At 33.5% G+C, this 16407-nt stretch overlaps 3 protein-coding genes across 11 annotated transcripts; 2 read left to right on the forward strand and 1 right to left on the reverse strand.

The window, feature by feature from the left end:
* Positions 1-1245: 1245 nt before the first annotated feature.
* On the forward strand, positions 1246-4849 carry LOC143221965 (uncharacterized). Of its 7 annotated transcripts, none has more exons than XM_076447709.1 (7): positions 1246-1263; positions 1800-1983; positions 2320-2623; positions 2695-2767; positions 3152-3322; positions 4205-4282; positions 4434-4849. In XM_076447709.1, the coding sequence occupies exons 2-7, from the start codon at positions 1817-1819 to the stop codon at positions 4532-4534; spliced, it is 894 nt and encodes a 297-aa protein (XP_076303824.1). In that variant the 5' UTR covers positions 1246-1263; positions 1800-1816; the 3' UTR covers positions 4535-4849. The 7 variants fall into 7 exon arrangements, with proteins under 7 accessions (XP_076303824.1, XP_076303822.1, XP_076303821.1 ...); XM_076447707.1 differs by having other exon boundaries at positions 1254-1387; positions 4434-4648; XM_076447706.1 differs by lacking the exon at positions 1246-1263 and adding an exon at positions 1270-1496.
* On the reverse strand, positions 4151-9856 carry Ric (Ras-related protein interacting with calmodulin). Its single transcript, XM_076447712.1, has 6 exons — positions 9709-9856; positions 8688-9199; positions 8557-8613; positions 8075-8148; positions 7597-7788; positions 4151-7535 (listed from the first exon to the last, which is right to left on the reverse strand). The coding sequence occupies exons 2-6, from the start codon at positions 8827-8829 to the stop codon at positions 7287-7289; spliced, it is 714 nt and encodes a 237-aa protein (XP_076303827.1). The 5' UTR covers positions 8830-9199; positions 9709-9856; the 3' UTR covers positions 4151-7286.
* A 154-nt stretch (positions 9857-10010) lies between these two features.
* LOC143221954 (protein DENND6A) lies at positions 10011-15101 on the forward strand. Of its 3 annotated transcripts, XM_076447686.1 has the most exons (10): positions 10011-11118; positions 11200-11222; positions 11320-11496; positions 11571-11843; positions 11916-12101; positions 12175-12422; positions 12721-12911; positions 12977-13245; positions 13309-13521; positions 14186-15101. In XM_076447686.1, the coding sequence occupies exons 3-10, from the start codon at positions 11347-11349 to the stop codon at positions 14384-14386; spliced, it is 1731 nt and encodes a 576-aa protein (XP_076303801.1). In that variant the 5' UTR covers positions 10011-11118; positions 11200-11222; positions 11320-11346; the 3' UTR covers positions 14387-15101. The 3 variants fall into 3 exon arrangements, with proteins under 3 accessions (XP_076303801.1, XP_076303800.1, XP_076303799.1); XM_076447685.1 differs by having other exon boundaries at positions 10012-11118; positions 11200-11496; positions 14186-15100; XM_076447684.1 differs by lacking the exon at positions 11200-11222 and having other exon boundaries at positions 10014-11181; positions 14186-15099.
* Positions 15102-16407: the final 1306 nt, after the last annotated feature.

Here is a 16407-nt window from a genome sequence, read left to right on the forward strand (position 1 = left end):
ACAAGTTTACGATCCGCATGCCACTACCGATTTATATAATATTGTGTTACCCGTTACGATGAATTAGTTGAACAGAGTTTTTCGTTGTTTTCTCATTTTTTCTTTAAATCCATATTACCTTTCGGTGAATCGTATCACGACGTAGATTGAAGGTCAAGTATATGTATGTCACATTGTTGTTTAATTCCATTATTATGATCCATGGTACTTCTCGCTCTATTCAACTATTAATTTTCTTTGATGGTACAGTGTTAAATAAATGTATATCATCTGCTCGTAAATAGAGCAGAATAAATGTGACTTTTACGCGTAATGCATTACCTCATAAACGTACCCCGCTATTCTTGATTCCAGCATATTCTGTAGGATACCTCGTTCAAGCATTTCAAAAATTCATGCTCAAATTCTATTCATTTCTCGGTGATTTATAACCCGCTCGAAATCGATTTTTTTTCTGCGGATGGCAAGCATATGCAGTAAAACATGTTATCACAGACGATTAGCTTGATTTATGACAAAGGTGCATGTTCTCATAGTTGGCAAACGGTGAAGCCGCGATGAGACTGCGTACATTATCATACACCGTTTACCACAGGCAGTAATAATTATATACGTTGCTAAAATAAATCTTCCAGCAGCTAGGTGCAGAGTGACATTGAAAAAGTCATTAATATATTGAAAAGACGTAGAAAGTTAGGTCTCTGTAGAGGTAGTATTTCATTGTGTATTATATACAGTGGGTGTGTACAAAGTATTCGTACACCTTTTAAAAACAAATAACTTTTTCAAAATCGGAACCAATAACAATTTGAATTTCTTTTTTTGAGACGTCCCAAGTAGCCACGTGTAGCCACGTACGTCCCTAAAACGTACGCAGAATGGACGTAGGACGTTTGGACGTGAACTGGACCTGAAACGTACGCAGAATGGACGTAGGACGTTTGGACGTGAACTGGACCTGAAACGTACGTTTTAGGGACGTACGTGGCTACTTGGAAACTACCAATCCTTCTCAAACGTCTCAAAAAAATTCAAGCTTTTGGGTTCAATTTTGAAAAAGTTATTCGTTTTTAAAAGGTGTACGAATATACTTCGTACACCCACACTATATGTTAGATAGTTTGCCGCCAATTCCTCGTTGATAAGTATATTTACATGTCAATTTGAAATACATATATATGTGTATGCGGTTCTATCAGGTATGTATATACTTATGTGTGTACGTGTACGCGTTCTGAACGCGACTTCGACTGCCGTGGTCAGGTTAGTCGGTTAGTCGCAGTTAGTCGTCACCAGTCGTCACTGTTAGTTATCCCAGCCCGATGAATGCACCGCATTGATTTTTAAACTGTTTTTATGCTAATGTTGCGGCTACCTAAAAAGAAACGTAATTGTTTGACACGCGTTACGAATCCCGACACCTTGAAACGCGACGCGACTTAATATATTTACCGTGATAAAATGCATTTACATCGTTGCCACTACCGGTAGTTTATGTCAGTATACGCCCACGACACATTACACGTTTTATTTCGTTCGAATCGCATGAAGATTGTTTAAAGAGAATCCGCATCCTTGGGGGAAAGGATTCGAAAAGAGTGCCGTTTATTTTATTTTCTTAGATTGATCGTGAGTAATGCATCGTGGCAGTTGATAAGAACCGTATACCTACTCCTACATATACGTCTCTATTTATTTTTTTTTCTCTCCATTCGAACAAAACGCGAGTGACATGTAAGAGGAATTGATTTTTCATTCGTGCGGAAAATAATGAAACACATGTATTCTTGTAAATATAGGATACAATAAATAAGGAATGGGAATTGACAGTATGAGAGTCGGAGGAGGCCGATGTCCTCCCCTCCTTGTCGGAGGACTTCTCGTCGCTTGTTTAATGTTAATTTGCAACTGGTGGACTTTGTCTTCTGAAAATATTGAACTAGTTAGGCAAATTGACGAATTGAACGAACAACTTAAAATCAGGTATGTTCACGCCATATATACATATTACCTCCGTACTATGTGTCACTTCTCACAATCTTCATTGGAATTTGTTATTGTGAGTTTAGAAAACTCCTAACCACTTTTCGAAATTTGCAAACCGCTCAACAAACATGTTGCAATTGCATATTGCTTTCATCTTGTTAACATCTCTTAGTTTGCAAACACCAGCACAGTATTTTCAGGTGTCATGGTACATAATTGTTTATCAAACGTTATATGAAATGTCTTCTTTCAATGTTATGGTCAGCGATATGTCATTGAACTGTTTACACATTCACGATTGATAATTACGATTTTTCGTGTTTGTTGTTCCAGCGCCGAGGAAAGAGATCAATGCGTGACATTACGTGGAAACTTAGAAAAGAGGTTGAAGCATGCAGAGAAAGAAGTGGAAGCACTTCATGTTCGTCGGGAACAGCAACAAACAGAATTAAGAAAGAAAAGTGAGGATTTGGAAGAGTCTCTTAATTCATGCAAGACTGAATTGGATAATTTGCACAAAGTGGACGATACTAAATCGGCAACATTAGAAACGCTAAGAGTGGAGAAAGACAATTTCAATACGAAATTGGACGAAAGACTGGATGAGAATAAAAAATTGCAAGACGAAGTAGAACAGGTATAACGTCTCTTTCATGCGCACAATCTCATTGTGCGTTACTGTATTCACTGTATGAATGTCTTTTGCAGTTGAAGGATGAACTCAGTAAAACTAAACTTACATGTAATAAATCTGAGAAAGGCCTCGAACTTATTCAGCAGCGTAAGTTTCACTACTTTTTGATTTGATTTTATTTTATATTTTTATATTCTCTGAACCGTATATATTTTTGCAAAAGTATAAATCAAAATTCAAATGATTTATTTTGCTTGATATATTCAGATATTTTGCTTGCAGTCAGAAATTGGATTATATAATGAATGCTATTTCTTCTAGCTTGAAATTGCTAACTTGACATTTATATTTTCAAGTTAGAAATTTACCTCAATCGGCCAAATTATAACAGCTTCTTCAACAATTGTGTCCTAAGAAATTCTAACATATTTGGGGTATTAGTAGAAGCGTTAATGCAATTTTCTTTAATTTTCTGCATATATTGTTAACGTACTTAACATTACAAGATATTCTGGGGGTTTGTCAATTTAGCTACAAGAACAGCCAATAACAAAACTCAATTGGGTTCTGTTCCGGAGTCGGCTGTAAAAGTATCTGTAGCTGGTCAGCGTGGTTTGAAGTATCATGGAATTCCAATTCTTCCAAGAGATCCACCTGGCGCTGTGCGCCTAAGTCCTCGCCTCTCAGTTACAATGCTGAAAGGTAGTGATACTTTTCTCCTGTCTCAAGGGAAAAGAAAGTTATCTAAAGAGTAAATATATTCCTACAGTAACATTGCATCGAGTTGTTATATTTTCTGGGCTTCTTTCATCAAATTTCTGTTGACACAAAACAGATAACACATGTAATGAGCACACTGCACTGCTTACTTATTTAATGTGTACGGGAATATTATTTTTTTCATATTCCTTAGCACAAAGAGGATAAAACAATACATTTTATCCATGGAACACCAACGTTTTAAAATTTCTCATACTGAAAACCAATGATCTCTTATTTATTATTTTTATTATTGTCCTTAAGTGTTATTTAATTTTCTTAATTTTTCACCTTTTTGTATTGATAACACATTCGAAACCATTTTTCATGTCTGATCTAGCTATACATAATTTTATTCTCGTAAATTCACTTAACACAAATTTGATAGACTGGCATAAAACTTAAGATATTAGTCATAGATTTTACTCTATGTATTTGTATCAACCTACTAAGAAATAAAAGATTTAGAATATTATAAATTTTAGATGTGATATTGTATGAAATTCTTATTTTCTGTGATCGTAAGCAAAGAAATATATTTTCATGCGTACGTATTTAAGAACATTACAACATGAATATATTAAGAATTATTCAATGCGAATTCTCGATTACCAATGTTCTGGATTGAATATGGATTACACATTTTATGCAATTGTTGTCATACATATTGACTAATTGGTGAGGGATAAACTATAATTTCAAGGACTATTAAATGTTACTAATAATGGTTTATTTGTACTCACAAAATGAACTGTAATTAAAACCTTTCAGAAACATCTTTACTGTTTTATTTTATAGTAGTAATTTAGTTTACATGCCTTTCAGTTAATGCAAGTCCAAAACAAGCAAACAAAGGTATCAAGGAACAGACCAATCCAGACACAACGGAAACAGAGTATCCAGGTAATTATATTACCGTGGTTTAAATATATTACTTCATCAAATATATCTCAAGTATGCAATTTATCCATTATTATCGTTTAACAACAAAAATATCATGTTTCTAACAATGGTTTAAATTCAATATTATATTTATTTTTTATTGCTCACTTAGAAAATAGTAAACAAGGAAATCTGGAATCCACAGATGCCAATATGGTAGAAAGTGAAAGGGATGCACAAATGAAAGCACCATCCAATGACATTAATAAGTAATGCAAAGGACAACGTACTATTACTAAATTATATTTTCTAAACGTGATAAATTATAACTTTTCGAGATTGTTTGCGAAAGTTTATATAAATAATAATATAAAAGTTTGATTAAGAGATATGGTCTATGTTTTTATATATTTACATCAGAATATTTTGGTTACTTTGTCTGAACTGGTACATTATACACTAGAAAATATACTGTATTAAGTGCCAATATATATATTATTCTATTTACACGTACTATACAGGAGAATAGAATTACAATCGATGTAACAGTTGTTGTGATTACATTAAAAAAATTTAACATTACAGTAATTATGACCATCGAATGATATTTTTAATGAAATTATCATTACTCCTATATTTAGTATAATTAAGATAAAAAGTGGAGAGACTATTAAAAAATGAATGATCTAAAATACACTTAAAGATGGCTTGTGCTCTTCAAATATGTATTGCAAAACATTACAATTTTAAATTAGGACAATGTATTCGAAATACTTTGATATTCTCAATTACCATGTCACATTTACAATTTATGTACGATATTAACTCTAGTTAAATTTATTTCAATTACATGAAATTTATTGCTCAATATCAAAATGAGCAAGTATATCATGTGCGTTTTTTTCTTAAATCTTTCGTTCAATTAGAAAATTCTGTTTAACAATGCATTATGAAGTCGTAATCTGTCTTAATATGTTATCGTATTGTCATTGTGAAATGTGTTCCTCCCGTATTTGTTCTATACAGAATTGATTCAAATTTGCTAGTATTGTTTACAAGATATTTCTAACAATTAACACGTATATTTCTAACAAAACAATTATACAAATTTTTCTTTCATATTGATAAGTTATATACCATTTCAACTGCAGTAATCTTATAATTTATATTTACAACAATTTCTGTTTTCTTATTCACTGTAGTAACGGAAACAAAGTAATACTCTTTTATGGTGACAAGTGTTTGAAGGTCAAACATATTTTACATATTACATATATATATTATACAAACTGCTTATACACTGAATCACTACATGTACTTGGGTCATTCGTATTTAGTAATACTTTTTATGTTATCAGTACAAAGCTATCGTTTATCTACTATATAATTTATTATCAACATTTTGATAATACTACTTTATATTAATATATAATATATTATACATGTTCTATACATATATGTATGTATGTTGGAAAAAATAAAATAGTTTCTGTTATCATGGTCGCGATATGATAAGATGGATTGCATGTAAATTACCAGAATATAATACCAACACGTATAAACATTTATGTAGTATGATAAATGTACAAACAAACATGGTATAGACTGTGTTCAATCAAAATTTAAAACTGCATTTTTAAACTGTAAATTAATATGTGTACAAAATGCAAAGTTTGACTAGGAAACATTAAGTAACGACTAGATTTTTAGTATATAAACTTAAATTTAAGCATTTTATATTATGACTATCTCACAATATAAACTTGTTCTATTGCGTTGCAATAATCTAAAGCAGTTTACACTATTATTATATCTCTACACTGTCACGATTTACCTATAATTATATGTATACTTCTTCACACTCTAGAAGCAAAATTGCACATTTCGAAGCTGCACAAAAAATAATATCAATAAATAACAAATATTAAGAATCATGAAAATATAATCTTTTATATGTTGTATTATTAGTACTAATATAAAAATGTTCATTTCATTAGAAGCCATCTCCGTTAATATAACACTTTAAACCGATAATAATATCGCACACCGCTAATATCGTATGCATTAATTACATATTTCTGTAAAATGTTTTTGATCGAAAAATGTCTTTTTAAAAATGATTACATTTTGTGTGCGACTTTTAAATATATAAAATCTGCAAACTTTAAAAATAATAAAATCTCGAATATACTTTATAGTCATATACATTTAATATAATAGAAAATCTCTTATAAATCTTCTTTTTTCAAAAATTAAATTAATATAAATAAAATCAATCGTTCAACTTTATATAATTAATTAGGACGAGATAACAATAGTGATATAAAGTAATATAAAGCTTTTCAAGTATTTCACATTTACACATTTTTTACTCGATGCCTTATATTACCTCAGCAATGAATGCTAAATTCTTTGGTCGTATGATCTAATAGTTATATTGTATTAATTAAACTGTAAATTCTGTCTAGAAAAAGCACCAACTGGAAGTGACTATATTGATTTAACCAATATAAATAAATTATTTTATGATAATTAGGCATTGAATTTCTGTTGTTTTTCTTATTAAAATATACTATAAATAACAGTAACAGCCTTTCCGATAAATAATAACGAGAGTCATTTGTGTTAAAAGACAAAGAGTCATGAAAATAGTATTACTGCCATACCACTGTAGTTGGACTCTAAAAAACAAGCATATCATTATACATTCACAATGCGCAATAGTTTCGTTTCTCTGAATTGGTAACTAATTCTAATTTTACGTAATTTTGTAGAATCTATGATAAAAAATATGAGTTGCAGTCTATATATTTTGCATCTCCGTTGTTATTATCAAAATATAATGGGGTTGAAGATAAGGCAGTGAGATGTTAATAAGTCTCTAAATAGGGAAACTACTATCAAATACAATCAAAATTATTGGAGATTTCGTTTTCGTTGTAATCTATGGAAGTTCTAACTATGTTTCTGTGTTTCTTTCATTTAAAATATATATATGCTATCAAAAGGTTTTCTATTAAACTGATCACATTCGCGGCGAATAGTGATGATTGTTGCTATGTCTTTGTTTTCTTCTGAAAATAAAGGCAAAAATTGATCGCAATCGCCACCAACGACTGTGTTTACGCACTGAATTTCGTGATCTCTCCTTAACTCGAATTTGCCTCACTAACGAATGAAATGCATCATCGATAAACTGCCTGAGAGCAGCAGATGTTTCATAAAACGGACAACCAAGCTGTTCTGCAAGAGCCATACCTTCTTCTGTAGTTACCTACAATGTGATTATTATATACATAAAATCAATAAAAGTTATCTGTACACAGATATTCTACCTCTCTGTTGTGCTGCAAATCATACTTATTGCCAATTAACACCAATGGAATATCCTCATTAGCCCTTACACGCGATATCAATTTTCTATATTCCAAAGCTTCGTGAAAGCTATGCCTATCCGTCACAGAATAACATATCATAAAACCTTCCCCACATCTCATATATTGATCTCGCATAGCTGTAAATTCCACCTACAAATAACAAAGTGTACACACATTAATGTTTACTATCTTTTGAAACTAACATTATCATAATTAAAGTGCAGTTCTTTCTACAAAATAAAAATTGCCAGCATCAATTGCAAAAAATAGAAACCAAATTGGATATTATTTCTTCCCTTAATGATTGTAATAGAGAAGAAATTGTACATTGACATTTTCAATTTTTAAAACTTTCCAACAATCTTGAATTTCACCTACAAAATTTTTCTATAAATGCATAAAGATCCGCAGTCTAATCATAATGATAAAACCTCACCTGTCCTGCAGTATCCAATATATCTAAGAGCGCAGCCTCCCCATCTATAACCCTTTGCAGTTGATACGAATCCTCTGTTGGCAAAAGAGTAAATATATATTTATTAATCCTTCGATTATGAAAAGTATATGTCCTTGTAAATCTACTAAAATATATGAGAGACTTGTATATACATTTAATAAATCTTGAATGGTACACAAAAAATATTGAATATTTTAATTAATATAAGTAAATTTCAAATATCGACAAACGTGTCGATGTTCTCTTCTTCTTAATAATGCAGTTCTTACTTTCGCCGCAGTTACAATCCAATAGTAAGTTAGTTTAACCAGCCACAATGGCTGCTATACAAATATTATGCAGCGAAATGCTGTTTTAATTTATAAACTAATGTATAAGTTGAAAGATCAATTTATAAGTTAGATTATTACAAAATGCAACCCTTGGCTCTTGCTGCTATCTTCTACAAAACAAAATCTTACCTATAGTTGGATCGTGATAGTCGATGAAACTGTGACTGACAAATTGCAGGGTGACAGCTGAAAAATCGTATCTGTAATACACGTGCGTTGAAACACGTTCGTTGTGTGATGAATTAGTAATATTAAAATACCTGATTTACCAACACCACCGTCACCCAAGACGACAATCTTGTAAACCCTAAGTCCACGTCTGGTAGTGGGTCGCGGGCCTGCCGGTATCTCATTCTTGCCATTCAAAGCTACGCTCTTATCCTGCAGGATGTCAGCTGACATTGTCGGAGAATATTCCTGCTCACCGGTAACCTAATGCCTGCCACGGTTATGGCACACGTCGCACTTTTACGAACTAACTGACATACTTGGTCACGTATCGGAACACGCGCGTAGACACACCCGTATCGGTTGTTAGACCGGGAAAGATACGGTACATATTTGATCGCGATTGCAAGCCGCCGTTTTTCTTGGTGGCTCAAAACAGCGCCGTGTCACACTTAATGCCTGCGACTTACACTTTCTAAAGTTGGACACAGCATGGCTGATGAGCACAGGCTGTCGACCAGGCTGGACAGAATATGACAGCCGCGGAGATTAAGCACGCGCGAAGTCGTGTTTTCAGGAGCGTATCCATCGGCTCTGTTGTCAGCTAGAATTTGTAACAAATTTGTACCTATTTAGCCTTATCGGTGTAGAAAAGAAATTATATTTAGTAAAAATGCTTTGTTCCGATAGTTTTAAAATTCATTTATGGCTTATGAAATTTTTCAAAGAAGGTTAAAACATAAAATTCAATAGAATTTTGTACAATTTTTATTTGTTTGCCATTAAAAATAGGATTCTGTTTTATTCCACTTTCTTAAAATTTTGTCTACAAAAATTCGAAAATACATAGACATTCGCAGTCTATTTATTTATTTCCCGGTAACTATCCCAGTCAACAAAATCTGCCTCGAGCAAATCGCGGTCAAAACGCGGAGGTTTTGATTTTGATGTCCAACTTCAGTTGATTTTGGTCCTCATTTGCTCCGAATCTGTCGACCAATTCCGAGCCTAATGCGGAAACAAATTCGTACCAAATCAAGAGCAGATTTCTTACTGGGATCATTTAATAGAACTGAAGCATTCGATTATTATTCAAATAAAGATTATTCTTACTTTGTTAGATCGAAACTATTGTTGAATAGCTATACGATTTTATATGGTTCGTCTGAAAAGACTGGGGCCTATGTTTCTGAACCTTTCCCAAATTGCAGCCATGTTGCTGATCATACATTTCGATCAATATGAAATACATATATCGATAAACAGTTTGACACTGCATAATAATAGACTGGAATGAATAAACATAGTACTACATAATTAATAGTATAGTTACAATTCTTAAAAATTGTGCTTTAATTGTCACGGGAATATATTATATATTTCAAAACAATAAAAACTTCTATATTTCCATTTTCCATATCGATTTCTGGACAATTTTAAAGCTGCTGTTGAAGTTCAAAATACATATTATATATCGGAAAAATGAAGATACATTTGGTAATTATTTATTCTCGCAACAAATACGTACGCATTTACACGTACAATCTTTACGATAGTATTTAATACGTTTAATAAAAGAATATACAGATAATAAAATGTAATATGCAAAATGGTAATGTTTCGCGATGAATTAAAGTCTCTGTTTTGAAAAGAATTGATCACGGAAACAATACATAAAGGATTAGCATCTGGTGTGATTTGCGTGCAGACAAGTGTACATAGAATTCGGACGAGTAGAGTCTCAGTACTCAGTACCACTCACAGTACAGCTCAGTACTCAGTAACTCAGTACACTCAGTACCGCTATGGCAATGGTCTCTGATGTGTCAGTGGTAGAATGATAGGAAACTTTTTGCAAATATATTGCAAAAATAGAATTGTGTTGACCGAAATAGGGACAGGGACAAGTAGTGTATTCGTGTTCTGATACTGACACACGAGATTGACGTGTTTGTATAAATCGCATTTCTCGAAGCACGTATTACATGTTTTGTTTCGGAGGTTATTACTATTATTTCAAGCATCGAGCATTATGAAGACTTTCTCTAACAACGCAAGAACGAACGGTGTGTGTCCGATTGAATGTCAACATATGCAGCTGTTTTTGGTGAAAAACTGTATTGGTGCAAACGTAATCCACGAACATGCTTTTTATGGCAGTATTGTTTCAAGAATCCAATTGACATGTTTGGCGGATTGTTATTACCAGAAGGCCGAAAACACGTGGGCATTTTAACGGCCGTGTACACATAGTAGACGATAATGAAATAAGTATACGTGCAATATCCCTAATGTTTTTGATGCTTCAGTTCTTTGGTTCTTGAATTAACGTTCACCCGACATACGTTGCTTCGCATCGCTCGAGTATTTAGAGTGCAAATGTACACTACATGTTTTTAAGTATCATCGAACAGGGTAAAGATACATAAGGCAGAAGTTAAGAACAGTTATGAGATTGCTGACATTAATAAGAGCAACTCACGAGTCGATGAGTACAGAAAAATGTATACCTTAAACAAAACCGTAGGTTTTCATATTACTCGCAAAAGGAATACACTTAGATATCGTACAAAGGAATCCGTTAATGTAAGTTTGGTTTTCCAGATACACAAATTCCTCGACAGGAGGTACTATAATAGATTAATTTATAAGGAGAATAGAAGTGTTTGAAGCAGTCGTTCGGTACAATAAATAAATAACATGTTTTTTTGTGTCTATACGCAGTTGTGTTAGAGGAAAATTTTTATAAAAATGTCGGTTGCCTCTTCTTCGAAAAGCAGAAGAATGGATAATGTAAATAATAAAGAGGAAATGATATACGAGAAGTGGGAACGTTTTCATAATTGGGTACATTGTATATGCATTGTTACATTTGATCTTGAATTAGGCCAAGCTATAGAGGTACGTATTAGTTTTCTATATTCTGTAACTACAGTGACGAGAGATGTATTTGTAATATATATTTTTCTTGGTAGGCTATATATCCAGGTCATATCATGTTATCAGAACAAGAGAGATCTAATGTCTGTTACCTTGCTTTTCCCGATTCTAACTCTGGCTGCATGGGAGATACTCAATATCATGTCAGAATAAGACAGAATGGAGCCATAGTTCAAGATACTAAAGCTTTAAAAGAATACGATAGAAGATCACCTCCGTTTTTACAATGCGACAAAGACTATTACTGGGGTTACGTGTATTTTCGTCAAGTAAAAGACAAGTCTCTTCCAAGAGGATATTTCCAAAAGGTTTATCGCATATACCAGTACAATAAAGAAATCAATGAAACCATCTTTACTTAACTTTCATTTTTGTTTCAGAGTATTGTTATAATTACAAAACTGCCATTTGTAAATCTCTTTGGGGAACTATGTGCTTTAATTGCACCTGAGTTTTTCGAAGTAGGTAACGCCGTTATGGAAGCTGTTGTGAGAGAAATTGATCAATGGCCATCTCCAGTACCTGGTCAAATAATACATTTACCACTTATAGGAGTTTTATTTCAAGTAAGTATTAGTACGTTTCTATGATAATCGATTAATTTATTATATGATACACCATTCGTAATTTACGTTCTAGACATATATTCCAAATCAAAACTATAAATCAACTGTACCCACTATCGCTGCCATGGATCATGCGCCAAATTTTCACACATCCCGAAGACTAATTTTGACATCTGCCTACGAAGGAGACATGTTTAGAAGTTTAGCTAGCGTTGTAAGTTATGTACATCTACTATGGGAGTTAGTATTACTTAGCGAACCAATTGTTGTTATGGCTGGTTCACCTACTGGTTGCTCTGAAATGGTACAAGCACTCATCGCGTGAGTAATTTTTATACATAATATAAGATAATAATTTATTATGATTAGGCAGCGGATCTTTATGCAAAATAAAAATGTTATACCTGAATTGCAATAAACCGGAGTGAAATGGAGATGTATTTTCTTTCTTAATGTGTTTCATGGGCTGGAAATAATATGACAGTATTTATTATATTGATCTAATCTAATGTTTTTATTGTTTCAAATGCCACCTACTAATTTTTGTCATAAATGCATAAAATCCGGTATCTAATCATGATATAAGATAATAAAATTTACACGAACTAACTATTTTTAGGATGATAGCACCACTGAAGTATTGTGCCGATCAACGACCCTACTTTACGATTCATGACTCCGAATTTAAAGAGTATACTACAGATGCTCCATCACCTCCAGCTGTAATATTAGGTGTAACTAATCCATTTTTTGCCAAAACACTACAACATTGGCCTCACATCATCCGAATAAGTAATGGAACTACTAATGGTAAGTTTGACGAAACATTAGGAAAGTAGAATATTCATTATTCATGTTTCTTATCGTGTCTTTAGAAAATCAAAAGTACAAAATAAAGAAGTCGGAGAATCTCAAAGTATTGGATTCAAAACCGGGAGTGTATACACAGTATAAACCATTCCTACAGAAAGATAAAACTATACTAAAGAAGTTGTTTAGAGGAATTCAGACAAAGAGGCCAGGCGAAGTGCAAACGGCTCTTTTGAAGCGTCATTTGATAGAATTAACAGAAAGTTTTATGATACCTCTTGAAAGATATATTGCGAGTCTTATGCCGTTACAAAAGGACATATCACCATTTAAAGTAATTATCCTGCATTATAATATTCAGGAAAAAGCAAGGATATATCGATCATGTTTGTTCTAGGCTACGCCCATACCTGAATTGTTTAATCCAGATGACTTTTTGGCTACGTTAAGTAGTGCCGGACCACAGTTGACTACAGGCATTAAAGGGGATTGGGTAGGATTATACAGACGATTTTTTCGTTCCCCAAATTTTTCTGGTTGGTTTCATACCAGGTACACCGAGTTATCACATAAATTACAACTTATACAACTTGAGGCACTGTCGCAAGCGGTATGCTTTGGATCATTTAAAATTTATCTTAAGAGGGTAGTCTAGTTTCCAGGATTGCGAGGGTGCGGGATGAGCCTTCTCATTTCTCGATAATACAAAGATGGCGTTTTTCAGTAGTTAAAAGCGCTAGAGATAAAAGATCAATCTAGGTAGCAGTCGCCTTCAAAAGTCCTATTTTTACGTTTACGAGGCATAATTTGTAGACAGCGGATCTTTATGCAAAATAAGAATTTTTGACTTGAATTGCAACGAACTAAAGTGAAACAAAATGTTATTTTCTTTGGTGATATGCTTAACAGGTCGAAAATAATATAACAGTATTTTGAAATTCTTCTAATGTTTTCCTAGAAATGCATAAAATCCGCTGTATAGTAATTTGCATTATTCGGCAGCATAATTTGCATTATTTGGATTTTATTTCTCGATAATGCAAAGATGGGGTCAGAAGTCCTATTTTTATGTTTACTATTTATGTAAACTGCAACTTTATGTTGCAGCTTTATTGAAATAGCTAAATGCGCAATTTTATGCTTCCAAATAGTGCAAATTATGCTGCCGAATAATGAAAATTACGCCTCGTAAACGTAAAAATCCTGGAAACGAATCTACTCTCTTAATCTCTGACTCTAATCTTATTTATTATAACAAACTGTAATCGATATAGGACTTAAAGACATGGGTGCAAGGGAAGCAAGAGGTAGAGCTAGTTGACATGATACTCAGGATCCGACAAAAACTAGAAAAGACTTATATCGATGAAGTACCTATAGGTAAGTCTGTAAGAGAGAAGCTCCAGGAACGAATAAATGATATTACGCATACATTACCGGATGATCTGAAAGATATTCTGAATCACGAATCTTGACATTACGATTGTTATATAAATATTAAAACTCGCTAATAATGATTCCGTTTAGATATAAACCGAAATCGTAAGCATGTAAATGGCGAAACTATAGACTAAAATATGTCCAAGCATTGCTCTCTTTGTCGATATATGTAAACAAAATAATAAGAATGCAAAACTAATGGATGAAATAACTAAAATATCTAGAAGTCGTGAAATTATACATATGGACATAACTACGTTAATGTATACCCACGAAAACTTTTTTTAAGTTTTTTTAATTTTCTGTTTAAATACTCTCTTAAGACGGATAGAACAGTATCGTGCATCTTCTTTAACGTGTACCAGAAAGAGTGATACAAAAGTCAATACGGGTGCGAGAAATACTTTATAGGTGCGATTATACATTATAAAGACTTACGTGCTCACATTAGTATCCATAAATTAGCAAAATGTTACATGTATTTGCTACAATGTTTTCTCTCTCGAATAAGTACGTCCTTTTGTAATATTTTACAACTTAATCTCATATACGTAACAAAATGTTTCTTCCTATCATTTGTCTAAGTAACTCATTGAGCATTTTCGATTATTTGTTTCGGATTTATTCACGGAAAACGATATTTTTCATTCCGCGTATAGGAATAAATATAAATCATGTGGAAATGTAATAGAAAAGAAGAGCATGGATTGCTGTATGTACATATGCGTTTGATGTGAGATCTGTAAATATTGATATGAATGATGTATGTAATAAAGATCTATTTTAATAATATCATTGTAATATTTATCGGGATCTTTTATATACATTAAAGTCGCGATTTGTTTCCCATCGCCGGTTTCGAGCAGGGAGAGAGATCATGTAGGGACACTATTTTTTATAGTAAACACGGATCGTGTGCCCGAAGCGTATTGGTGAAGTATGAAACTTCATTATATTTTTTACTTATATGATTCAATTAGACTTAGTGAAGCGTCTGGTTAAATGCACAAAGAAAAGCATTCGGCTACAGACTATTAGTAAAATTAGTAAAAAATACGACATGCATACCAGCGAAGTTATATTCTTGAGAAAGCTGTTTCCTGTTCGTTTGATTAATTTAAAATAGCATAATGCAGTTGTTTTTCGAAATCTTCGTCGGCAGTCCCAATAGCGTTCGCGATCGTCATAAAAATCTTGGATTTCTCCAGATTTCTCAAAGGGCTCCAAAATACAGGGTCTGAGTCTCAAGGTCGGAAGCAGTGTGTCCAGACAGGGGTAATCGAAAAGGAATCGGGGGGAATACAAGTACCCCCTCTCTGATGACCAGAGTAATATGTGACACGTTGCGCGACGAGAATAGAGTGAGGCAGAGTGAGGCGAATGGAAGACACGTTGCGCGTGCGCGGTAGGTACTGAACGGTGGAATAGGATAGTGGAAGGGGATAAGGTGGAGAGCCTGGAGGGGGAAAAGATGTTGGTTTCACCATCAATCTGGCCACACTGGTCGGAAGGCATGCAAACCGTTACGTGTTTGTGTGCGCACGCGCGATCAAAGGGGAATGTATGGGGAACTGTTAGTTGTGTTGTAGTTGTAGGCAGTTGTAGGAAAGTACCGGAAGAGTTCAGAAGTCAGAAGTTTATATATTATATGTACATACATATTAAATTTTAATAACACACACAGTTATACATTCATATTTAGACGGGGTGACCAAGCTATCCCATTTTAGATCAACTTTGTCCGCTACTGATACTAAAATTTTCGCGCATGCGTGTGGAAAGCGCACAGTGTCCCATCACCACAGTTTACGCGTCGGGCCTGATGAAAATCTTACTGCATAGCAGTTTTTTTCGTGTAGGAATTTCTCCACGGTAAGTTGCACCCCCGTTCTTGGAACCAAGAGCTTATGAATTTTATGTGAGATACAAAGACAAAGGGAGAAACTTTCCCTTGCAACCCTGGCATCTCAAGTGCCCCTGAAACGAGGATGGTAGAGTGACAGCGACAGGAACTGGTACGGACACTAACCACTAACCAAATGCGGTGTCCTCGTGC

The sequence above is a fragment of the Lasioglossum baleicum genome, chromosome 3 (assembly GCF_051020765.1).
Source record: "Lasioglossum baleicum chromosome 3, iyLasBale1, whole genome shotgun sequence".
Taxonomy (NCBI): domain Eukaryota; kingdom Metazoa; phylum Arthropoda; class Insecta; order Hymenoptera; family Halictidae; genus Lasioglossum; species Lasioglossum baleicum.

What these genes read in the sequence shown, in the direction of transcription:
- LOC143221954 (XM_076447686.1), top strand. Translation starts at nt 11,347, where the DNA reads ATGTCGGTTGCCTCTTCTTCGAAAAGCAGAAGAATGGATAATGTAAAT. An exon ending in CAAGAGGATATTTCCAAAAG is followed by an intron (nt 11,844 to 11,915) that starts GTTTATCGCATA and finishes TTTTTGTTTCAG; the next exon opens with AGTATTGTTATAATTACAAA. An exon ending in TTGAGGCACTGTCGCAAGCG is followed by an intron (nt 13,522 to 14,185) that starts GTATGCTTTGGA and finishes TAATCGATATAG; the next exon opens with GACTTAAAGACATGGGTGCA.
- Ric (XM_076447712.1), bottom strand. Translation starts at nt 8,829, where the DNA reads ATGTCAGCTGACATCCTGCAGGATAAGAGCGTAGCTTTGAATGGCAAG. An exon ending in TATTGGATACTGCAGGACAG is followed by an intron (nt 7,789 to 8,074) that starts GTGAGGTTTTAT and finishes TGTTATTTGTAG; the next exon opens with GTGGAATTTACAGCTATGCG. An exon ending in ATTTGCAGCACAACAGAGAG is followed by an intron (nt 7,536 to 7,596) that starts GTAGAATATCTG and finishes ATCACATTGTAG; the next exon opens with GTAACTACAGAAGAAGGTAT.
- LOC143221965 (XM_076447709.1), top strand. Translation starts at nt 1,817, where the DNA reads ATGGGAATTGACAGTATGAGAGTCGGAGGAGGCCGATGTCCTCCCCTC. An exon ending in CTCAGTTACAATGCTGAAAG is followed by an intron (nt 3,323 to 4,204) that starts GTAGTGATACTT and finishes CATGCCTTTCAG; the next exon opens with TTAATGCAAGTCCAAAACAA. An exon ending in AACGGAAACAGAGTATCCAG is followed by an intron (nt 4,283 to 4,433) that starts GTAATTATATTA and finishes TTGCTCACTTAG; the next exon opens with AAAATAGTAAACAAGGAAAT.